The sequence below is a fragment of the Hipposideros armiger genome, unplaced genomic scaffold (assembly GCF_001890085.2).
Source record: "Hipposideros armiger isolate ML-2016 unplaced genomic scaffold, ASM189008v1 scaffold_0, whole genome shotgun sequence".
Lineage (NCBI taxonomy): Eukaryota > Metazoa > Chordata > Mammalia > Chiroptera > Hipposideridae > Hipposideros > Hipposideros armiger.
The window spans coordinates 2,376,749-2,400,490 of record NW_017731350.1 but is presented as its reverse complement, the minus strand read 5'-3'; the positions used below and the strand labels follow the sequence as shown (position 1 = coordinate 2,400,490).

At 53.6% G+C, this 23,742-nt stretch overlaps 2 protein-coding genes across 4 annotated transcripts in view; both read left to right on the top strand.

Annotated features, from left to right (window-relative positions):
- The window catches only part of MAPRE3 (microtubule associated protein RP/EB family member 3), a 43,985-nt gene extending 32,402 nt beyond the window's left edge, over nucleotides 1–11,583 (top strand). The window contains exons 2-7 of one of the 2 annotated variants that reach the window (XM_019641814.1): nucleotides 6,941–7,068; nucleotides 7,726–7,871; nucleotides 8,499–8,700; nucleotides 10,011–10,165; nucleotides 10,282–10,434; nucleotides 10,656–11,583. In XM_019641814.1, coding sequence (XP_019497359.1) covers nucleotides 6,948–7,068; nucleotides 7,726–7,871; nucleotides 8,499–8,700; nucleotides 10,011–10,165; nucleotides 10,282–10,434; nucleotides 10,656–10,724 — 846 coding nt within the window. In that variant the 5' untranslated portion in view covers nucleotides 6,941–6,947 and the 3' untranslated portion in view covers nucleotides 10,725–11,583. The remainder of the gene's footprint in view (nucleotides 1–6,940; nucleotides 7,069–7,725; nucleotides 7,872–8,498; nucleotides 8,701–10,010; nucleotides 10,166–10,281; nucleotides 10,435–10,655) is intronic. The other variant, XM_019641895.1, reaches the window with a different exon arrangement.
- Nucleotides 11,584–15,016: 3,433 nt separating this feature from the next.
- On the top strand, nucleotides 15,017–23,361 carry TMEM214 (transmembrane protein 214). 2 transcript variants are annotated; one of them, XM_019641621.1, is made up of 17 exons: nucleotides 15,018–15,213; nucleotides 16,188–16,387; nucleotides 16,939–17,089; nucleotides 17,384–17,518; nucleotides 17,760–17,842; nucleotides 18,287–18,392; nucleotides 18,505–18,586; nucleotides 18,827–18,928; nucleotides 19,295–19,436; nucleotides 19,851–19,942; nucleotides 20,231–20,279; nucleotides 20,469–20,582; nucleotides 20,804–20,921; nucleotides 21,463–21,559; nucleotides 21,750–21,918; nucleotides 22,069–22,214; nucleotides 22,422–23,361. In XM_019641621.1, exons 1-17 carry the CDS (start codon nucleotides 15,069–15,071, stop codon nucleotides 22,546–22,548), a joined length of 2,058 nt encoding a protein of 685 aa, XP_019497166.1. In that variant the 5' UTR covers nucleotides 15,018–15,068; the 3' UTR covers nucleotides 22,549–23,361. The 2 variants fall into 2 exon arrangements, with proteins under 2 accessions (XP_019497231.1, XP_019497166.1); XM_019641686.1 differs by lacking the exons at nucleotides 22,069–22,214; nucleotides 22,422–23,361 and having other exon boundaries at nucleotides 15,017–15,213; nucleotides 21,673–21,844.
- Nucleotides 23,362–23,742: the final 381 nt, after the last annotated feature.

Sequence of the window (23,742 nt, the reverse complement as noted above, 5' to 3'; positions counted from 1 at the left end):
TCAGTGATCAATAAACACTTGCTGATTGAGATGAAAGGAATGTTGCAGTAGCTTGGAGAGAGAAATACAGAGAAGAAAACCTTTGAAATTTCCTTTCCTTTCTCCTAGTGCTCAGGGACCTAAATTAGAACCAGTCATCATGTGTTAGAGCCGTGCAAGATCAAATCGCTCTTCCTGCCCCAGTGTGATGGTGTGGAAAGAGCACAGGGTTTGGGTTCAGATAGCCTGGGTTCATGCTCTGACCTTGCCAGTGGTTGTTGATCTTGAGTTTGAGCAGTCTCTTGAACCCAGAGCCTTCATTTTCTCATCTTTAAAATTGAGATAACTAAGAAAGGCTCTTTGGAGACAAACGCTATAGTCCACAAAAGTGGCATTCATGGTGGGACTTTCAGGCACCATGATAGACCAAGAGAGAAGCTATTTGAAGGTAGGCAGGCCTTCTGGTACCCCTCCCCTGCATGTACCCCTGAGGGGGGCTCTCCTGCAGAGCAGCCAGGTAGGGTAGAGTCTTGGGGTGAAGCGTGACATGCATTGTGCATGAGACAGAAGACAGAGACTCAGACACTGAACGTGGTTATGTTTGTCCTGGACATCGGCGGGGTAGGCTTTCTGGTGGGCAGGTTAAAGGATTATATGAGCAGGCTATCAAAAAGGCAAGGAAATAAAACTGGAGGATTCTGAGCGGGATTGGCTGTGGGGTGGGAGGAGCTAGAGAGCAGAGATGGTCTGAGCCTGGAGTCAAGGGGAAGGAGGCTGAACAGTGATAGAATCCAGGTGTTTCAGAGGAGGGGTGAGCATCCCACTTGGCACGATAACAGCCACACAGTCTGAAGAAACATTATTCTAATGGAAGATAAAGTGACGTGGCTTATGTGCCCCCAGAGACCCAAATGTGCTTCTGAAGTGTGAAGAGTCATTAAGGAAACATCAAGCCCACTAGGGCTCCGCGGAAATGAATGTTTTCTTCCCAACACGTCACAGCAGCTGCTGCAGCCCCGGTTTCCCTCTGTCCTCAGGCTCACTGCGAATGGGCCAGCAATCCGCCCCCCGGAGCAGGCCAAGGAGAGAGGGGCTCCCGCACCTCATGGAGTTGCACAGAACTGAATTGAGAGCCATCCTGACAGGGGAGTTCTCCCAACGGGTTACCAAGTTCCATTCTCAGAACCATCCCAAAACACTGCCCCGAGGAATCTGGCAGCACCTTGTTATATACTTTCTCTTTTACTTGCATCAGAGGAAGAGATTTTTAAGTCTCTTGCTGAGCACCCAGAGGCTTTGTGCTGCATCTGGTTATGTGTGGCTAGCAAGCACATTCTACCCTCCTCCCTTCTCCTCAGGTCAACAAACAAGAAATGAGGCCAAAAAAAACACCCTTTCTGATCCCACCTACAACCTGAAACCCCACACTGTGGTTTAATCTCTCCTGTTCATTCATTTATTCACTCAACAAATATTTATTGAGCAGCTATTGTGTACAGGGCCCTGAAACAGTGCTAACTAAAGAAAGAAATGGGCAACTTAGCTCCAAAAGTGCCACTCTGTCTTTCTTCCTGAGAGCCACAACCAAAAGCCAAACTTGTCCCTGCTCTCCCCTCTAAGGACCCCGATCAGAGGGCCTGTGGGTGGTCTGTGGTGCTGGAAACAAGAGCGTGGATCAAATAAGTTGATCGTTATCTGCCTGCTGTAAAGATTGCTCAGCCCTCACAGGCAGGGTGATGATGAACGTCTGGTTCCCATATACACGGTCCCTCATGAACCTGACAACAACCCCATGTTCAAGAGTATCATCATTCGGACTCTTCAGACCTGAAAACCAAGGCTTGGCTACCTCAAACTACTTGTTCCAAGTCTCACAGGCAGTAGGTGGCAGAGCTTGCCGCCACGCCACATCGGCTATTATATACCTCGCTTCCTCACACTGCACAGCTTCCAGGAGTCTGCTGCTGGTCACCTCGGTTTGATGGGTCACTCCCATCGTGGACATTTGTTGACTTACAAAGTAGATGTTTGAGGAACTTAAAGATCTCCAGTGGAGAACCTTTAGAAAGAAAGGTTTACCTTTCTATCTGCCTGCCTTCATGGACCCTACTAAAGTGAATTCATTTTAGCAAGTGAGGAATTCTGTTTACTCCCCTCCTGGGTTTCCGTTAACCCTTTGAGCTATGATAGAGCATCCTGTCCAGAACTCACTGAAGGACTCCTCCCGCTGGACAGCAGCGACAAGGGGTATGGCAGCATTCCCCAGACTGGCCTAGGGAAAGCCCCGTTAGGAGTCCAAGGCATTATTCAGCGGATCGTGTCCAAGTCTCAGTGCCTGGGACCTCAGCAGGGTTTAGGATCTTAGGAAAGAGCTACATGACCTAAGTGTGGTGAGAACAGAACCCTGTAGAAGCTCCAGTCCCTACCTGAACCTACACTGTCTAGATCCCTGTTCTGAGTCTGCTGGGTGGGTCCATGCTGGTTCCCCGCCAGCTCAGAACCACTCCACCTGCCCCATCTCTACCTTTGGCTAATTCAGCTTTGAGAGGCCGAGCCTCCCTGTGAGTCAGATCCTTGCTCAACTATGAGACCAAGGTGATTGGCCGGGTCTGCCAGGGCTTTGTGACCCGCCAGCTGGGCTCCTCCAGTCCCTTAGAACCCTTCATCTCTGCCTACACATATTGCCTCCATGCAGCCCCCGAATAACCTGGATGTGTGACCCAAGGGGGCAAAGGGTAGCAATTTTACAGATTTTCCAAACAGGTGACTTCAGCCCCCCTGGGCCTGGACAGGAAGGGATAACCCAGTGACAATGGGCATAGCCCCATGTCAGGAGCAGGAAACGCTTCGGCAGGCTCCGCAGAGTTCTCTCTCCTCTGATCCCACAGCTTCTGTTCCAGTTTTCCTGGCCGGTAGGATAGCATCTACAAAGCAGGATATATGGGAACTCTGGACTGGGGGAGGTATCATGGTCACAGGCCCAGCTTCAGGAAGCCCAAGTGTCTGTCCCTAAGCAGAAAGGGCAGAAAAAAGCCCTGTCTCTCTTCTGGACTGGAGTCTCAGAAACCTGAAGTTGTGTGTTGGGCACCTGCTTCTCAAACAAATGCCCTTGGATTCTCGCTATCTGCCCCAGTAATGCTAATAACACTTACCAGATACTTACTGCGTGCCGGACTCTGCTCAGCACTTTGTAGTGGCTCACTTAATCCTCATAACAGATCTATGAAGTGGGAACTGGTACTGTTCCTATTTTATAGATGAGGAAACCGAGGCTCAGTGTCAAATAGCTAGGAGATGGTAGAGCTAGGATTTAAACCCAAGTGGGCTGACTGAGATCCTGGATTCTCAAAGCTGAAGAAGCTTTTTGGAGCAATTTGGAGGCATGGCCAATACCCACTACAGAACTAAAAGACCTGGTGCATCTTTCATAGCCATGCTAGGCAGAGGTTGATGCCTGGGAACTGCAGGGGGTCTTCCAGGGACCAGAGAATGAGAGACAACTTGAGGGGGGCAGGGGGCTGAATTATCTTCAAGACATATTTGTGGAAAATAAATTTCCACTGAAGACTTGAAAACAAAAAGCCAAAATTAGATTTAGGCTGGTGATAAGCTTCTTAAATACCAGAATGTGAGATTTCAGAGGTAATCAGACTTATTTGTGATGTAGGAATATAAATGCCTAGATCTAAGTGCAGTCCCACGTATCTGGGAATGACCTGGATGGTCTCTTGAAACTCTTCTAGCCATGGGATGTTAAGATTGGTCACAATGACTGTTTTCAAGGTGTCGGGCCACAAAATGACCATTAGCTCCACCTCTCCTGATGAGAGCTGCAACTGCCTTTCTGCTGCCAGTGAATGCACCGTGACCCGTATGGTCCTAACTTAGGAAATAATTTAACAAAATCACCAGATTAAACCTCAGTGTTTCTTTCCTATGACTCCACCCTGGTGCAGGAGTCAAGAGCAGGCTTCTCCCAAGGTCTTGTCCTCAGTCTAATCCCGAATGGAGTTTTCAACTGACCTAGAGGGTGACCTGTCACAACCCAATCAGGGGCTGTTTCTCCTGACAGTCACCATGTGCCAAAGATGATGGTAGAAACATGGGGACTGGGTTGGAAGACCCCACAATTATAGCCCTTGGAAAAAAGCCTGCCCCCTCTGGTTGGTTGCCTACCATCATCTCAGGGGAGGTGAAGCAGCCCTTAGGAACAGGTATGTTAACTTTAAGAGTTTTCTCAGACTATGTCTCCGCTCTAATTGGAGGCAACTGGTCCACCTAGGGCCAAATGCTTTATATACCTCTGACCACAGAAGCTGGTTTGGTTTGAATCTAGGCCTGAGTCAGCCCCCAACACAAAAAGGCATCAGAAGGTGGACCGATTGAGGAGTTTAACTTGTGGCTTTGGGGAATAGGGAGGTTGGTTTAGTTCAGTCCAGAATCTTAGAGCAGACTCAATGCGCTAGGCTACTCCAGCTGGTCCAGCTCTTACAGGACATCCGGGTCAGGAACGAGCATTCCACTCAGCGCCCTGCCCTGACACCATGAGCTCTTGACGGAGCCAGGCTTCCTGTTTGGAGGAACAGATCAAGTTTAGGGGCTCTCCTTTTTTGCATGGAGCTTTGCGGGTGGGGAAACATGTAGAGTCTTTGCTCAGGACCTGGGTGCCACCTGCTGGCCATAATTTAGTTGTATGCACAGGGCCAAGTCTAGGAGAGGAAAACTAAAAGAAGGGCGTCCTGCCCTCCCCGTCATGATGAAGGAGGGGGTAAGGGAACTGGGAGTCTGCTTTCTTCATGACATGACCCTTGAGCAAGTGTGCAGAATCCTTGCAGAGACCCCTGGGTGCCTTGAATGAGTCCTCCTGAGTCCTGAACTGGGGCAGAGGGTGGCATCACCTGAAGAACCTGAGCCAGTCCTGAGTGGAGACGAGGGCTCTGTTCCGAGTATCAGGTGAAGACTGTGGTTCTAATACCTGCTTGTGCACCAGCATCACCTGCGGCCTTGTTTTAAATTACACGTATACAATATATGTGTGTGGGGGGGGGGGAGTGCGCATAACTATATATACTCTATTCTACGTAGCGTATATGTCATATACATAACAGATATGATACTATCATAACAAATATAGTTATATATCATATATATGATTATACACAACACACATACACACTGGGCTTCCTTCCAGCCTATTGGAAAGTCTCTGCAGGAGGATCTGATGTCTTCTCCTAGTAAAGAACCTCTGGAGTGCATGGGGCAGGCTATGTTTCATTCACTTTTGGTTCTAGACCAAACTTGATAAAGAGGCAGAATGGGTAGGGACAGGGAAATGGTCTGGGTATATGCTTCCTTCAAGAGACACTGCATATTATTAAGCCTAGAGAAATTGTCTTCACTCCAGAAATATGCACTCTCACAATTCTTGAAGTACGAAGTCCTTTCAGTCTATCTTCTGTTTGTCCATTTCCGATAATGACCTAGCTACAAGAAATAACGCATATTTCCCGCTTCCCTTAACAGTGCAAGTCAGTGATAAACAGTGCTGACACTTGGCCTCTGGTGGGGGGAGGGCCATGGGGGGGCGGGGGCAGGGCCAATAGGAGCTCACACCTGCTGGCCAGAAGGGGGCGGCTTTGCTCAGCTCTGACGGTAGGCTACTGTGCAGGGAACAGAGGCCCAGAGCTGCCAAAATAAACCAGAAATCCCAAATTCTTTGTGTGAAACATCCCAGCTTTAAAATATTGAGCACTAATTCAAAAACGTTTCCAACACTGCGAGTGCTAAAGAGTTCAAGCCTGCAAGGCCAATTTGGCCCATGAGTGTATCATTTATTACTGCTGATTGAAAGGGCTCTAAGCTGGGGAGTGGTGTGGCCAGTGCTGCTTTTAGATTCTGACTGCAGCGTGTCAGGGATGGACTGGGCGAGAGACAGACTGGAGGCTGGAAGGCCTTCTAGAAGGCTTCTGCTAGCCTTGGCCAGAAAGAATGGGTGAACCCTGAGGTAGCAGGCGAGGTGGTGAAGAGCAGGGCACATGGGGCAGGCAGAGCTGCAGGACTCGATTAGACATGAGGAGGAGAGATAATAGGCTGTCTAGAATGACCTCATAGGTTTCTAATGTGAGTGATTGGGTGGCTGGTGGTGACATTCACTGGGATAATGAATACAGGAGCAGAAGTATGTTTTAAGGGAAGGTTCTGGACAAGCGGAGTTTAGGTGCCTGTGGATCAGCCAGCAGGCCCCAGGCCCCACAGGAATATGGGACCTGAAGTCAGAGCAGAGGCTAAGGTTAGTCAGCTTTCCAAACCACAAATCTCGTCAGGACACTGTCTGCTTAAAACGCTCTAATGGCTTCCCGTTGTCCAAACAGAAAGTCCAAATGGCTCCTCGCGGTAAACAAAGCCCTTGGTGAACAGTCCCTGCCAACTGTGCCACGCCCCAACACAAAACCTGTTCCCCAGGCCTGCTGGGCAACTCGGAGTCCCAGAATAAGCCATGCCTTTGTTCTTGCTGGTCCTCGGGCCCACAGTGCCCTTCTACCCTATCCCTTTGTATGTTTGGAAAATTCCTGCTTCTTTCCAGCTCCAGCATCTCTTCTCTGCAGCCTTCGCTGACCCTGCCAAGCAGAAGGGATCACTTCCTTCTTTGTGCCATCCCTGAACTTTGTATGTGCCCTGTCACTCCCTACTCTGGGGATTTGTCTGTCTGTAAACTCCTCGAAGGCAGAGACCACATCTTAACTTCGTTTCACCAGTTTTTGGCACACATCTAGCTTATAGTAGACATTCATTAAATGTTTAAAGAATTAATAGGTACCCCTTCTCCAGAGGGAAACTGCAAGGCTGTCTGGAGGAAAACGCTTCTCATTTCCCTAGGCATCGTCCAGCTCCTGCTCTCCTTACAGATAAAGAACAGCATGAGTTCCCTGCTGCTGACCTTGCCTCTCTCCTTTCTTTGCAGCTGGGGTATGGCCGTCAATGTGTACTCCACATCCGTGACCAGTGAGAATCTGAGTCGCCATGACATGCTTGCATGGGTCAATGACTCCCTGCACCTCAACTACACCAAGATAGAACAGCTGTGTTCAGGTAGGAGGCTGGAAGCGGGGGGAGTGGGCCCTGCTGGAGGGAAAGGGAGGGAAGGTGGGAGGCAGAACAGCCACAGCAGAGAATGTAGCTTGTAATTAGGATTAAGGATTGCTGCAGAGCCCTAAACTAGCCAGTGTTTGGAGTTGAAGGAAATCGGGGTCTCCGTGAAGTGGGAAGAGCAGGAGAGGCACAGGGAAGGGCTGCAGGAGGGCCGGGGCAGTGGGGACAGGCAGAGGTTAACAGCATGGGGTCCAGGCAGGCCACTCTGGGCCCACATCTCAGCTCTTCTTGGAGTGCAAACCTGTGCAAGTCACTGTATCTCTCGGCGTCTCCGTTTTCCCATCCATAAAATGGAGATAATATCACCTATCTAACAGGGTTGCTGTTAGGTTAAATCACGTATGTACAGTGTTTGCTATGGTGCTGGTACATAATTGCATCAGTAAATAGTAATTGCTCTTATACTTGGAAAGCTGGAAGGATTCTGGCTGTGTCTATCCTGCAGGTAGGACTGGCCCCCGCCCCAGAACAAGGAGAGAAAAGAGGAGATCGGGTTGTTTGGGGGCATAGGCTAGCAGAGGGCCTGGGGAAGTGAAAGCAAGCAGCCTGGGCAGGGGAACGGCCAGGACCCCCTCAGCCGGCCGTGCTTCTCCACAGGGGCAGCCTACTGCCAGTTCATGGACATGCTCTTCCCTGGCTGTGTACACTTGAGGAAGGTGAAGTTCCAGGCCAAGCTAGAGCACGAGTACATTCACAACTTCAAGGTGCTGCAAGCAGCTTTCAAGAAGATGGGTGTTGACAAAGTAGGTGCCTGTGCCCCCCGGGGCCCTGAGGAGCTGTGTGACCCTGGGGAAGAAGATGGCTCACCAGCCGGGGCACCAGGGGCTGCTGGGGTCCTTCCAGCTCTCACGTCTCTCTGTACATCCCCCACCCCCACCAGCTCTCCAGAGGAAATGTTCCCCCAGCTCAAGGCACAGTGGAAAACCCCACAGTTGACATCTCATCCTGACAACATCCCTGTTCCTTCCTCGTCTTTGAACCCTGTCTATCCCAGCTGTTGAGGCTTGGTATTCTGCTCCTATTAAGTTCCTTCTCTAGGGCCCAAGGAAAGTCTCTTGCTCATTCTACTGCCTTGATGGCGCCAGGCCCCTGGTTCCAGCAGCTCCCACCCCACATGCAGGCAGCGGCATCAAGGGCCTCCTGCCCACACAGTTTCTGCTGTGCCTGGAGGAAAAAGCTGTCTCTGGGTCCCAGGCCGGGGCCTGCAGTCTGCCCTTTTGCTCTGGTGCCACGGGTGGGGGGCAGGGGAGAAGGTAGAGGCTGCTGCAGCCCAGGGGCTGGCTTTCCTGAGAGCAGTGGCCCGCTCCCAGAGGAAAGCAGCCCTCCAGCAGCAGGTGGTTAAAGCTCTCTGCTTATGTGGTCTATTTCAGATAATTCCTGTAGAGAAATTAGTGAAAGGAAAATTCCAAGATAATTTTGAGTTTATTCAGTGGTTTAAGAAATTCTTTGACGCAAACTATGATGGAAAGGAGTACAACCCTCTGCTGGCGCGGCAGGGCCAGGACGTAGCGCCACCTCCTAACCCAGGTGATCAGATCTTCAACAAATCCAAGAAACTCATTGGCACAGCAGGTAACGAGCCCGAGCTGGGGGAGGGAGTGTGGGGGGCCGGGCCGGCAGGTCTCTACAGCCAGGAGTGCCCCCTGGGCCACCCGGCCCGGCCCTGCCTGCCTAGAGGAGACTGTTATCACGGAGTTCAGATGACGCCGCCTGCTGCCCGCTTAGACCCGGTAGTCACAGTAGGGAGGAGAGGGTTCCAAAGACTGCTACGAAAGGAGAGCCCCCAGCGCCAGCCAGGGTGGCAGCCGGCGGTGGGAGGCTCAGGGGTAGGGCCCTTGCTTCTGTACCATCAGCTAACATGTGTGCCCCGAGGTGATGGGGCGGCATATGGCATGGTTCCTCCGTCCAGGTCCATCCAAGCCAAGGACCTGGTACCAGCACTACACACCCTTCTTGCCCCCTGCCCACGGGATGCCCAGGGACAGGAGTTTGCCAAGCCTGGTCGTATCTTCCCGCATTCCAAAGGCCCGTCGCCCTAAGTCCTCAAGAGATGAGTCTCAGAAAACGAGGCTTCGTCTGGGTTCTAGAGGAGAAGGGGAGAAGCAGCAGGGCTTTGGGGAGAAGCGGGGTTGGGAGAGAAAGGGGGAGGGGCAGCCCCAGCCCGCATCTGAACCCGTCATAGCAGAGCCCTCCTCTGTTTGCGCTGCTGCCCCGCCTGGGCCTGCTCCCACTCACCTGCTTGCTTTGCATTCGAAGTAGCCTAGCCGGCTCGGTCAGGGAGCTGCCCTAGCTAGAGAACTAGTAGCCACAGCATGCCCCTTCCCCAACTCAGCTCCGGCAGGGGACACAGAGCCCATCCCCAGGTAGGGAGCCCGGGAGGGTAGGCTTCTTTTGAGTCCTCCAGTCCTGAGATGCCGAGGTCACTCATAATAGGGAGGGTGGCTTTGGGCTGGGATTTCTGTTAGGAAAGACTCGGTGAGAGCCGGATTCGAGACCCTAACAAACTGCTTTTCCTCAGACTCCAGCTGTCAGTGCCAGAGGGCCCCCAAGCCTTCCAGCCCCACTTCCCAAGTTCTCGGCCCCAGTTCCCCTCATTTCTCCCTCAGGCCAGCTCTCCTGCCTCCCCCACCTCACACCTTCGTTAGTTCCCTGTAGGCCCTGTTCTCCCAGGCTCGCCATAGGGCTGGCCAGCTGCTGTGGTGTCACCTGTGGCCATGGCTTGAGGCCTAGATGTAGGTGCCCCTCCTGAGTGGGAGACAAGGGGAGGACAAGAGTGCCTGCCTTTCGCATGGGCCTACCCCCGCACTCGTCACACCAGGCTGTCTCGTGCCACATGAGCTCTGGGCTCACATGGTCCCATCCGACTTTTCTCCTCTGGGCAGTTCCACAGAGGACGTCCCCTACAGGCCCCAAAAATATGCAGACCTCTGGCCGACTGAGCAATGTGGCCCCACCCTGCATTCTCCGGAAGAATCCGCCATCAGCCCGAAATGGCGGCCATGAGACTGATGCCCAAATTCTGGAACTCAACCAGCAGGTGAGCGGGGTGGGCGAGGGTCGCCAAGATAACTCTGCCACAACGGGGCCATCGGGGTGGGAAGGAGAGTGTGAGTCACGGATCTCTGGCTCGAACACCGCCTTCTCCCCGAGCAGCTGTTGGATTTGAAGCTGACCGTGGACGGGCTGGAGAAGGAGCGCGACTTCTACTTCAGCAAACTCCGAGACATCGAGCTCATCTGCCAGGAACACGAGAGTGAGAACAGCCCTGTCATCTCGGGCATCATTGGCATTCTCTATGCCACTGAGGTAAGCTCTGCCTTCGCCCGCCAACGTCCCAGGCCTGCTGGGCCCTCCCCCATTCCGCGCGGCCCTGAGACAGGAAGGGGTAGGACCAGAAGGGGCCTTGAAGAACATGGGCTGATGAGGAGAGCGACCTGAGGTCACGAGCCCCAAGCCACTCGTACATGTCCACACCCTCAGCCTGGCCTGCCCTGCTCACCACTTCCTTCTCGCTTTTCACCCTCCAGGAAGGATTTGCACCCCCGGAAGACGACGAGATTGAGGAACACCAACAAGAAGACCAGGACGAGTACTGAGGCGGCCCCAGCCCTGGCTGACTGCACGCCTCCCCACCCTACTCCCCACCCCCACATTATAATCCTTTCCTTACAGTCAGTCGGCCGGGTGCTTTGTGTCAGTGCCGCAGCACTGGGGAGTCAGGCAAGGGGGGCTTGAGGGGATGGGGCAGGTGGGCAGACAGAGGCCCCCCGTCCTCCTATGGCACTGGCCCAGTGGGCGGGACCCCTGCCCACTCCCCACCCTTATTTATTTCCGTTGTCTATGCTGTGTCGGCCAACACTTCCCAGGGTGCTGCTGCCACCCTCCCCAGCCAGCCGCCTGCTCCCCTGACAGCCAGCAGCTGTATATTTGACAAAGTCATTGGTATATTTTTACTTACTGGATTTTCCTTGCACTTTACCTGTTCTTTTCCCAGGGCTGACAGCTCGGGCCCCAGGGCAGTGTGCCTGGCTTGGCTTCCCTTCCCCATTGCTGGGGCCATGGCAGGACTCACCGATTCTTATTTATTTTGTCCTTTGACTTCCCAGTAGTTGAGGGGAAGGCTGATGTCAGGAGAGGGGTAGGGGGACTGAGGAGGGGGGTGCCTTAGGTCCCGGTGGCCAGGGAGAGGGAGGGGAGCATGTAAGGGACGAAAACGACCTCCTGGCACCAGGCTTGGCCCCCACCCTCTGCCCCCAGTCCCCAGCCCCGAAGCCCAGCACTGCCCCGAGGCCCCTAGCCACTCCCTCTGCAGCTCAGTTCATACCACACAGACTGCCTACACCCTCCTGTACGTCTGCCTCCCATCCACCCACCTCCTCAACCTCCGCCCCCTCAGGCCACCCAGCCTACGTACTGTTCACTTTTATTTAAATAAACTTGTGTGGTAAAAGTCCATGCCATCTCTCCCTAACTGAGCCACAGCCTGTGTCTCGGGGCTTTCCTCCTTCCAAGAGGTGGTGGCCATGGAGCACAGCACCACTGCCACCTTCTCCCATGCCTCGACACCACCACTGGCACTTGGCCTCAGAGCCCAGCTCTGAACCAGTCCCATCTTGCAACACTGGTGCCAGGGTTCTAAGGGAAGGTATGGAGGCCTGACCCAGAATCCCTCAGGAGGAACAAAGTTTGAGGCCATGGCTGTGACGGTGGACAGCCCAGTAAAGCAGTTGGGGAGTAACAGGGTGGCCTGGCCAAGAGGTGCTTTGTTTCAGTCTCCTTTGGGCCAGTTAGACTGCATGTTGTCCCCCATCCCTTGTCAAACAAAGCTCACACTCCTTCCAACAGTGGTCCAGCTGGGGACAAGGGCTCACGTGACAGAGAGCTGAGTAGCTTACAGCTCTGACCACTGATGCCCAGAAGGACAGCAGTGGCCATGTGGTTCCTTCTGTAGAACAAGCTCTAATGGGAACAGGGAGTCAGGAAGCCATTCACATCACCCTCACAGCTCTCCATTCCTGATGTGTGTGCCCCAGCAAAGGGCCATAATAACCAGTGTCTTGGAAGCCAAACAGGAGCTGAAGACACTGAAATGAATGTGGCTACCAGGCCCATTTACAGAGCCTCGGCAGTCATGTAGACCAGCACCCTCATTTACTGATGACGGGACCAAGGCCCACATGTGACATGACTTGCTCAAGGCAGTACAAACCTGGACTAGAATTCAGACTGACTGACTTATGATTGAGTGCTCGCCCCCAAGGACCACAGAGGTGTCGCCTCCACAATGTTCCTCTAGTTTCAGGCTAGTCCTGGTAGATGCTTCCTTGCCATCCTGACTATGACCAAGATAGTTGGGGCTGTGTTTCCTCTGTGACCCTGCTCCATGACCCTCCTTCCAGACCACGACAGTTTCTCTGATGACTCCAGACAGGAGCCTTAAATAAGCAATCCCTGTCCATTCCTCATTCACTTCACCTCCTCCTTTTGACACCCACCCCCACCTACATATACCTCTGGCCTTACTCTGTCTCTCTTTTTCTCCAAGTTCCTTCCTGCTTTTATTTATCTTTATGATTTTTTTAATCCCCTTGCCCTATTCTAAAAGGCTTTTTCGCCATCATTCCAGGTAAATACTATGAAAGGATAAGGTAGTTGTTCTGTGTTGCCCAGTGTTCATCTACAGGCCAAGACCTCACTCTGCTGGTAAAGTGGGCATGGGAGGCAGAATAATGCCTCCACACAGAGATGGCCACATCAAAATTCCCGGAACCAGTGAATATGTTAGGTTACATAGCAAAGGGGAATTAAGGTTTCAGATAGAATTAAGTTGCTAATCAGTTGACCTTAAAATAAGGAGAGTATCTTGGGTTATCCAGGTATGCCCAATGTAATCACAAGAGTTCATAAAAGTGGAAGGCGGTGCAAAAGAGGAGGTCAGAGTGATGCAATGTGAGAAGGACTCCACCCGCTGTTTCTGGCTTTGAAGATGGAAGGGGGCCATGAGCCCAGGAGTGTGAGCAGCCTCGATGCTGGAAAAGGCAAAGAAGCAGTTTCTCCCCTAGACCCTCCAGAAAGGAACATGACCTGCAGACACCTATTTTAGCCCAGTGAGACTCATGTCAGACTTCCACCTTCCAGAATTGTAAGATAGTTTGTGTTGTTTTAAGCCACTAAGTTTGTGGTAATTTGTTACAGCAGCAATACAAAACTAATACAGTGGTATTACAGCAGCAATAGAAAACTAAAACTGTGCTTCAATGAACTCACCCCCCTTCTTGCCCCCACACTAGACACCCACCTGTCCCCCTTGACCCAACATCTTTTGATTCACCTCTCAAACCCGATGTGGGTACCTGCCCAAGCCCACCTCCATGGCTGGTGTCTAAGGCTGCCCTTTGAACGCCCAAAGCTCAGGGATGTAAAACCATTGCCTCCTCCCCTACCTCTTCCCAGTACCTCATACTAAGGGTGCTTTTCCATGGAACACTTCAGATGGTGGACTGTCATTTTCTGTTTACACCTTTGTCTCCCACACCATCTTTGAGTTCCTCACAAGCAAGTGAGGTATTTCCTCCAGCTCCTCTAGCATAGCACTGGGTACTTAGGTAGAGATGGTGCTTTGGGAATGCTGATGGGTAAGTAAGTGAATGACTTCTGTCCCCTATGTGCCAATTTACTACAGATGACCGCCAGACTATTCTAAGAAAAGATAGGAAAGAAAGCCTCCCCACCCTTCTATATTCCTCCTCCGTGCAGCAGCCCCCTCCTTTGCCTCTATGGAAACCTATTCTGTTTCTCTTCCCAAAAGTGTCTCTTCTGTGACCATACATGTGGCACAGAAGGGGTCAAGCAAAGAGGCGATATTGTTGTTGGACTCTGAGGATCTAAACCAAGGATCTAAAAACTAAATTGATTCATGACCAACTCAAATGTGGTCCTTGGCAAAAGCTCTCCATCTGGAGGACAGGCAGAAGGAGGCAGCAAATCACCACCCACCTCCTGCTTTCCCCCCACCCAAACGCCTCCTTCACATATCCCATTTACCTTTCTAAAAAAGTGGATCATGGGCCGGCCGAATGGCGCGATGGTTGAGAACTGGCTTGGGATGCCAGAGGGCCCCGGTTCGGATCCCACATATGAGGGCCAGTGACACTGCCCTCCACAGCTAAGATGCTGAACAACAGCTCAACCTGGAGCTGGGCTGCCATGAGTTGCAGGCGATGGCTAGGCTGCAGTGGGGCTGGCTGGCAGCTGGCGTGAGCTCTTGTGAGCTGCTATGAGCCACTGTGAGTGGCAGTCCAATGACCTATGAGCGACTGCCTCACCCAGGAGGAGCACAATGATAACACCAACAGGGGCCAGTGAAGCGATGTTCTCCACAACTAGACTGAAGAACAAAAGGACGGCAGCTTGTCTGTTCCCCTCTCTCAATTCCCCAATAAAGTCTTTATTTAAAAAAAAAAAACAAAAAACTCAAAGTTTAATCACGAGCAACAGTAAAACAAGCACTTTCCTTAAAGGAAGGAAGCATTTAATCTTCAAACTCTTCCCGGAGGTGAGAACTATTTACATTCCATCCTTCCAGCACTACTAGAAAGAAAAGAAAATTTCAGTTAACTTTCCACAAAGTCACCCAATGCTGTGGCCTTCACACAGTAGATGCTCAATAAAAGTTTGCTGAATGTAATAGCCTCCCCATCCCAACACCTTTGCCTGGATGTCTTTTGCTACTAAGGGGGGGCGCCCCCCCCCCTCCCCGGACTCCCCCACGTGACCTCTCGCTAGGCACAACCAGGCAAAAACGAAAGACTACAAGTCCCACGCTGCCTTGCGGGAGGTGTCACGCGCACGAGGCCCTGCGAGCAGACGTGGCAGAGCGCAGTGCGTCCGTACCGGACCGGAAAGTCCAGGGAGGTGGCATTGGCGGGAGGGTCGGAACCATGGCGGCCAAGACGGCGGGTGGGGGTCGCTGGGAGGTGGTGAAGAAGGGGCGGCGGCCTGGGGCCGGCGGCAGCGGGCGAGGCGGCGGAGGGGACCGCCGGGCGCTCGGGGAGGCGAACGGAGTGTGGAAATACGACCTGACTCGTGAGTACCCACCGGCCCGCTGCACGCGCCGCTGCCCGGCCCAGGCCTGCCCCTCTTGGGTGGTAACGGATAGCTGCCGGAGCGCAAAGAGTCAGAACACCCCCGGGCTCCTGGAGGCGAGAGCTCTCCTGCCGATCGGCTCCTCCCGCTTCAGCGAGCGCGACCCTCGCCTTGTCTCTTTTGAGCATCACAAGAGGTAGACAGCGCGAGGGAGGTTGCTGTCATCGCCTCGCAGTTGGGTAAACTGAGACCTAGTGAAGTTAGATGCCTTGCCCAGTATCACGTGTCAGAAGGGACTCGGATTCCGGTCTTCGGATGCTCAGCTCACTGCACACACAAACCCTACCAGCTGTTCCCGGGCCCTAGCCTGGCCTCTCTGGGCAGGTGTCCTCATGCAGGGAAGAGGCGTTCTGGTTCGTCATACAAGGTGCCCCCTCTCTAAGTAACCAGCAGATGAGGGGAGGGGAGGACGGACAGGAGGCCTGGGGGTGGGAGAAATGACCCGCTTCACACTCTCGACCCCCACCAAGTCTTGTCCTAAGTGGCACCTGTTTCCTCAGTCTCCTGGAGGAGTGGAGAACTCTTGCCACTTGTCGATTAAGGTGTTGTCACATTTGAACCAGGAGGAATTGGGGTAGAACCAAGATGAAAACTTCTGACCTCCCAGACTAGTAACCCCTCTCCAAGGAAGCCAGCCCTGTCTCCAATCCCTCCACTAGTTCCCACATCCTCTGATTTCCTAATAAATGCCTCATCTCTGAAAGAGCGTATGAATTCAAGAGCTGTGATGACTGAAAGAAGCAGCCAGGAGGGCCCCCTGGCCTGCTCCCTAAGCAGGACAGCAAGGAGGGGCTTTGAGGCAGCTCCTCCCTGGAGATGAATTAGGGGACAGTGTGGGGGAAGGGACCCCTGTTCCTGTGAGGCCCTCATGACCCAAGGATGGCCCCCCCTTTTTCTTCCTGTCATCACCCCAGCTCCAATCCAGACAACAAGCACCCTTTACGAGCTGGGCTTTGAGAGAATCATGAAGAAGCAGAATAAAGAGCAGGTGCCACCCCCTGCTGTGGAGCCTAAGAAACCAGGGAACAAGAAGCAGACTAAGAAGGTGGCGACCCTCACCAACCAAAACCAGAAGCAGGGCCGGTTCCGCAGCCTGGAGGAGGCGCTGAAAGCTGTGAGTGCGCCTAGACTTTAGGCGGGGAACGAAGGAGGACTTGGAGCGGAGAGAAAGTGAAAGGAGCCAGAGGGGGACGCAGCTGAGAGAACTGTAGAATTTGGGACACTTGGTTGAGAGGAGGCGTTCAGGGAAGGATGGAAACCCCAAGAGATGGAATGTTTGCACTTAGGGTAAAAAGGAAATAAGTTTATAGGGAAACAGATTAGTGACAGGAGAGCCTTGAACCTTCATGGATACCAGGGAGGAGTTAGAGAAACTACTTGTTTCTCTCCCCAGGGAAGCAGTAATCCCTCATTTTGCATCCTGTCCTTTATTTTTCCCCTTGAACATGTGAAAGGCCTAAGAGAGATCAGCAATTCCAGCTGTCCTGTACTTTCTAAAGCTCTGGATGCAGCAAACTTGTAGCATTCCACATGCTTATGTTTAAAAGCAGAAATCCTTTGTTCTTCCTACCACCACTTAGTTCAACCATTTTCCCACCCCTACTCCATTTTTCCACACTCAAAATTCCCCCACAACTGACGATGAGGGGCCTGTGTCCCTGGCAGTTGGACGTGGCAGCTCTGCAGAAAGAACTGGACAAGAGCCAGAGTGTGTTCGCTGGGAACCCATCCGTGTGGCTGAAGGACCTGGCCAGCTATCTCAACTACAAGCTCCAGGCGCCTCTAAGTGAACCCACCCTAAGCCAGCATACTCACGGTTAGTTTTCCCAACTCCCTCAAGCTCAGACAAGTTCAAGAAAATTCTGAAAGGGCTGTGTGTACACACGTTACTTAGTAACAGACCCCAGTGCCGCCGCCCCCCCCCCCCCCCCCCCCCGGTCTCGATTTATGTGGGTGATTTGAGCTGTTCTCAAATCATCATGGCTGTGGAAGCTTCTGGACCTCACTGGGCTGGGGAGGATGCCAGTCATGGTGCAGGGACCTCTGCCTCCGCTCACCGTCCCCTGGGAGCTTCTGCTCCTAGCACTCATGTGCAGGCCTGTCGCCCCAGATTACCCCTACAGCCTGGTGAGCCGGGAGCTGCGTGGGATCATCCGAGGGCTCCTGGCAAAGGCAGCGGGTTCTCTGGAGCTCTTTTTTGACCACTGTCTGTTCACCATGCTGCAAGAGCTGGATAAGACGCCAGGTGAGAGGGGCCCGTGTGCGATAGCCCAGCCCCGTCTTGGGCGCCTACTCCCTTTTTCCTGCTTTAAGAGTGGCTGGGTGGTTCTGTTTCTAGAAACGTGTTCATCCCAACACTCTTTGGGAAAGGGAAGAGGAAGTTAGGACTCGCTGGGCTGGGGGTCTGGGCTCAGCTGACAAAGGGGAGATTGCAGGTTTGGGATGTCTAGTCCTGTGTGTGGGTCTGAGAACATGTGTCTCTCCAGGGGAGTCGCTGCATGGTTACCGTATCTGTATCCAGGCCATTCTACAAGACAAGCCCAAGATTGCCACCATGAACCTGGGCAAGGTAGGTTCAGGGTGGTGGTGGGGACACCAGGAGGCTAGGACTGGGAGGCTGGGCAGAGTCTACACTGTTGGACCCAGTCAAGGGCTTATGGAGGACCCTGGAAGACCAGTCATGATGGCTGACACTGTTGGCGCTTACTATGTGACTACTTTATATGTATATGAGGCAGTTACTGCTGTTATTCTCATGTATAGATGAGAAGATTGAACCACAGAAGGGTTCAGTCACTTTCCTAGAGTCAGTCAACTAGTAAGTGGCAAGTACGGGTAAAGGCCACCATCTGGTGCCAGAGCCCCCGCTCTGAATCACTGCACCGCACTGCCAAAGAGCTCCGCTGTCCGTCAGCCTGCCCCTCCCAGCTGACAGCTCTCCTCCTGCCTGGCTTTGGGGGTGCTCCTAGTGTTTTGCTCTGTCCCAGCCTGCCTCCCCCACTGGTCTCCTCAGTTCCTGGAACTGCTGAGGTCCCACCAGAACCGACCAGCGAAGTGTCTGACCATCATGTGGGCCCTGGGTCAAGCCGGTTTTGCCAACCTCACCGAGGGACTGAAAGGTAAGCAGGCAGTGGGGAAGAGAGAGGGATGGTCTTAAAGCCAGGAAGCTCCTCTTTCATGTCCCCCGCGGGTCTGAGCCTGAGGCTTCCTCCCTGCCCTTTGTCTCCACAGTGTGGTTGGGGATCATGCTGCCTGTCCTGGGCATCAAGTCCCTGTCGCCCTTCGCCATTGCATACCTGGATCGTCTGCTCCTGTGAGTGGTGGGGAGATGACAAGGGGAGGGCCCAGGGTGTCTCCAAGTGGCTGTTTCAGCAAAATGTGTGTCCATAGAGGGAGGAAAATTAGGATCAGAATGTTATGGTGAGGAAGGGAGGGAGGGAGGCGTTAAGGGGTGGGGAGGGTGGAGTTTATGCCTTTTCTAGATGTCGGTCTTAGCTGAGATCATGGCCTGGGTGGTGCTTCCCAACAAACTTGTTTCTTTCTTCCCCCACAGGATGCACCCCAACCTCACCAAGGGCTTTGGCATGATTGGCCCCAAGGACTTCTTCCCACTTCTGGACTTTGCCTATATGCCCAACAACTCCTTGACACCCAGGTAGGGCTGCCTTGGGGCACACCTGCTGTGAAGGAGCCCACCGTATGGTTAGAAGCAGGCAATATGTTCCTGGCCCTTCTTCAGCCATCCTAGAACAACCTGCAAGCTCAAGGGATCAGTAAACCCCTTGAAATTATATGGGCCCTCGAGTTTGACTGGCATATGGGCATTTTCCTGGGGAGAGGATCCACGCCCTTCAACAGATTTTCCAAGCAGTCTCTGAGTCCAAAAGGATTCAGAGTCATTACAAGGCCCGTAGCGACTCCCCTCTTTGGGCAAGGCGTGGACTCTGAGACAGGCAAAGGGACACAGGGCACAGCTCCATTTAGAGCCTATGCCTGGCTCTCCTCCCCATCCCCTCCCCAGCCTGCAGGAGCAGCTGTGTCAGCTCTACCCCCGACTGAAGGTGCTGGCATTTGGGGCAAAGCCGGAATCCACCCTGCATACCTACTTCCCCTCCTTCCTGTCCAGAGCCACCCCTAATTGCCCTTCTGAGATGAAGAAAGAGGTGAGGAAATGGCAGAAGGCTCCTATTACCCTTCCAGGGGTCGGCTGCTGAGGTCCCTGTCTGCTGGCCAAGGCCCCACTTTCATGGACCCATTTCCTGCGCATCCCTTAGCTCACTCCTGACAGTCTCCTGCTCCACTCCCTCATGCTCTACACTCCAAAGAGCAAAGCTGCAAGGACAGCACATTCTGGTCTGGCTGTTGTCTGATGTCCTGCCCCTTGCAGACGAGTGACCTTTGAGCTCCAGGTCTAACTCAGGAATCCCAGCCTCCCCCTTTACAGATTTCTGGGGTCTGGGCACGACCCTCTAGGGTTGCCTGGGTGGCCTAACTTAGGAGAAGGGGATTTCTCTCAGCACCCTCCCCCCAGCAGCCCCGTGCCCCAGCGGTGTCTGCCTCTCCTGTCTCCTGTGCAGCTCCTGAGCAGCCTGACAGAGTGCCTGACAGTGGACCCCCACAGTGCCAGCGTCTGGAGGCAGCTGTACCCCAAGCACTTGTCACAATCCAGGCAGGTGGGGGTGGAGGGTCACCTGCCTCTGATCCACACAGAGAAACCTTAGTTCATGCTTCCCCCAACCTGTTTCTGTCCCAGAAGCAGAAGGGGAACATTTGTCACTACTGTTGGGTCTCATGCCTCGCTAGTTGAGTGGAAACTTTGCTGGGTGGCCTCTAGGAAGCTGCTCTTCTCTGGGTGTGGGGGTGGAGAGTCTTTCAGCCTGAAGGAGGTGAGGTCTAGTGGAGGGTGGGAGGGGCCAAGTATGCCCGCTGATTGGAAGGGGTTGTGCTTCCCCCACAGCTTGCTGCTGGAGCATTTGCTCAAGTCCTGGGAGCAGATTCCCAAGAAGGTGAGGAGCTGGGAGGACATGGCAGGCTGAGCCTCACCTGGGTTCTGGGTTCGTACCCCTCAGCTGCTGTCCCCCCTTCCCTGAGAAGGCACTCTGTTGGCACACTTGGCATGGAAAATGGACAGAGGCTCAGCGTTCCTTCATGGGCCAAATCTTACGTTCTCAATCCAGATATTTCTTATCCTATAGACATGGAAGCCTTTGCAAGAAACCATGCAATCCTTCAAGCTTACCAACCAGGAGCTGCTAAAGAAAGGCAGCTATAACAACCAAGATGTCATCAACTGTGACAAGGCCTGCAAGGTGCCAGCACCCAGCCCTCCCCGGCCCCCACACTGTTCTGCATCTCTGTCATGGCACACCCTGGGTTGGGCCTGTGTCACATTTCTGCCCCACCTGTTCCTGGAGCCCCCACTGCCTCTGGGGCGATATGAGGGCTTGACCCTCTCTGTGGATGGCCTAGCTTGAGGTACGGCCAGCCCATCTTCTAGACTGACCACTGTTCCTGTGCCCTGTCCTTCTAGGGGCTGTTGCAGCAGCCTTGGGGCTACCGGCTGCCCTGGACACAGCTACTGCTGTTGATGCTGATCTTTGCCGTAGGTTTCCTGTACCACGACTTCCGGTCACACAGCTCTTTCCAGGGTAAGCAGGGTCTGGCAGACAAGGGAGCTAGAATGGGGGTGGAGCATAGAGCTAGGTGTAGCTCTCCTGTCCCCAGTCACACAGCTTTGCCCTGAATACTGCAGAGCAGACACTTAAGACGTGTGACACGACCACTTCAGATTGGACTAGTTCTTTGCAGTGTAGAAATGCTTGCGTGTTCATGGTCTCAAGTAGGTGTTACCTTCTTTTTAACTCCTGAGAAAAGTGAGGCTCGGAAATATTTATCAATTAGTTTAAGATCACAGCAGGTAAGTAGAATGGTAGACCCGAAACCCGAGACTTCTTGATGCCCAAGTCCAGGGCTCCCCCTGGCTGCCCCATACCTGCTCACCTGGCCCAGCAGGAGAAGTGGGCTCAGCTTCCCAGGCGTGTGTCCCTCCCTCCAAGCGTGCTCTGCAGCCCTGTGAACACACTAAGTTCTGCCCCGTCCCCCAGCGGGCCTGCTCTGGGGCCTGTAGTGTCTGTCCGCCCAGTCCCTGCTCCCTCACCTCCCAGCTCACCAGAGGCCCCCTTTACTCAGCCTCCCTTTCTGGCCGGTTGCTTCAGTCATCTGGTTTCTTGCCTGCTGGCCAACAAGCATGTGCCAAGATCTACTCCTACAGCCTGCAAGGCTACAGGTAAGCGCCTCCCAGGAAGAGGAGGAGGGAGAGGGCAGAGAGAGGGCTTGGATGTTCAGGGTGTGACAACATTGATAGTCAGTGGGAAGTGATTGTGGTTTTCCTTTCCTAAGGCCTCCCCCCAGCTATTCTTCGGGAGTCCAGCTGCTTGAGGAAACTCAGACTTCCTCTCTCCCTGCGTCTCCTACAGCTGGCTAGGGGAGACATTGCCGGCCTGGGGCTCCCACCTGCTGACCGTGCTGAGGCCTAGCTTGCAGCTGGCCTGGGCCCACATCAATGCCGCAGTCAGCTTCCTTTCTGCCCACTGTGCCTCCCACCTTGCTTGTGTCCGTGACAGCCTCCTCAGTCTCTCCCAGAGGGTAAGCCAGAGACAGGGAGTTCAGAAAAAGGCTGGTCTCCCCTAGGGCTGAGTTCCTGGGAAGGTGCAGCCCCGCGTGGACTGGGTCCTCAGGGTCAGGGTGCGTTCCCAGGCACTCTAACCCCGTCTGTTCTTCATGGTCCTGCTCCAGCTCCAGCTCCCTGATTCCCTGAACCAGCTGCTCCATTCTCTGGGGGAGCTGTTCCTGCTTCTCTACCAGAAAGTGCTGCTGCCACTGTGGCACATGCTGCTTGAGGCCCTGGCCCAGGCCCAGGAGCACTGCCACGAGGCGTGCAGGTAAGACCCTCAGCCAGGGCCCCAGTGTCCCCATGCCCTCTCTCCAGGGACAAGTCTCCTCTGTCCAGTGTCTCACCCCGCCCTGCCCCTTGCGCATCCCTTGGCCACTCTAGTATGCAGTTGTGGGCTGAGTGTGCAGCTTTGTGACTTGACACAGCTGCACACCACTACTTCGCAACCCCCATAAATGTTCTGCTTTCCTGCCAGAGGTGAGGTGACCTGGAGCTGCGTGAAGACACAGTTCAGTGAGGCTGCCCACTGGACCTGGCTCTGTCTACAGGACATCACAGTGGCTTTCTTGGACTGGGCACTTGCCATGATATCCCAGCAATAGCCCTGCCTCCTTGGCCGCTGGGGTCTGTCTGGAGCAGGTCATCTGAGACTGCCGGGGGGCAGAGAGGGGCAGTTCTGTGTGGGGACTTTTTTTACTTGGTGCCTGAGTTCTGTCTCATAGGCAAGTGGCCAGTTGCCTCTGCCCCAGTTCTGTCTTTGGTGGTGACTGAGCCCAGGGGTATCTCAGTCTCCTACCCATGATTCCAATGAACACGTTCCTGGCCCAATTGCACTTAGCTCCCGGCCCCAGTCCTTGGGCTGGTAGCCTCTCTAGCCGCCTCTTGTCTTCTGTCCTCCACTTCCTTCCACCTCATTCCTGAAGCTCCAAACAGCTCTTCTCCAAAACGGTGGGACTCCAGCGAGTGGCTCCTGCATTCCTCTGACGAATGATTCTTGCTCCCAGACTAAGCACATCAGGAAAAGGAAAGGGATTCCCAGAAGAATGCAGCAACAGCACAGTGGGCATGGGCAACAGCACCTTCACCTCTACCCACAGCCTGGGTGTCGCTGTCAGGGGACCTGCAGGGCTGGGCAGGAAAAGCTCTCACCTCAAAACACCCAACTTCGGTCCTCCGACGCCCCTCCCTGCCCCCTCCATGATTCTACTTCCTCACTCTGCATTCCCCTTCAGTGCTGAGGGGGTTCTGCCTCGAGGTTCAGCTCCTCTCCACTGCCCACCCTACCATCTGTCTGGAGAGCAGAGCCCAGGTAGTAAAATGCCTGGGCCCAGGGAACCTTCCCAGCACCCTGGTGAGACGACTCAGCGTCGGCTCCTGGATATGCCGACTCGGTGGAATAAAGGACACATGTTTGATTTCTGCCTTTCCTCTCTGCACCCTCACATAGGCATTCCTGTAGTTGTGGACAGGACAACAAAACACAGGCACCGCGTGTTCCCCTTTGTCCCCCTGCCCTCCTAGGGCTCATCGCCACTGGCAGTAATGGAGCTCCCAGCAAGGAAAGCCCACACCCATCATTCTAAACAGCCTATTGAGGGTTCTGGACACACCCTTTGCTCCCCTACTTGTAGTGTCCCACTTGTCACTGATTCGTATCCCAATTAAGGTTTGCCTTGACAACTTGAATCTTTTATGTTTGGAAAAGTTGGGAGTGAGGGGATTCTCCTAGGGGAACGCTTGGTCAGTGATCAGGGGATATCTTCCTTGCTAGGACCTTAATTTATTAACTGGCTCAT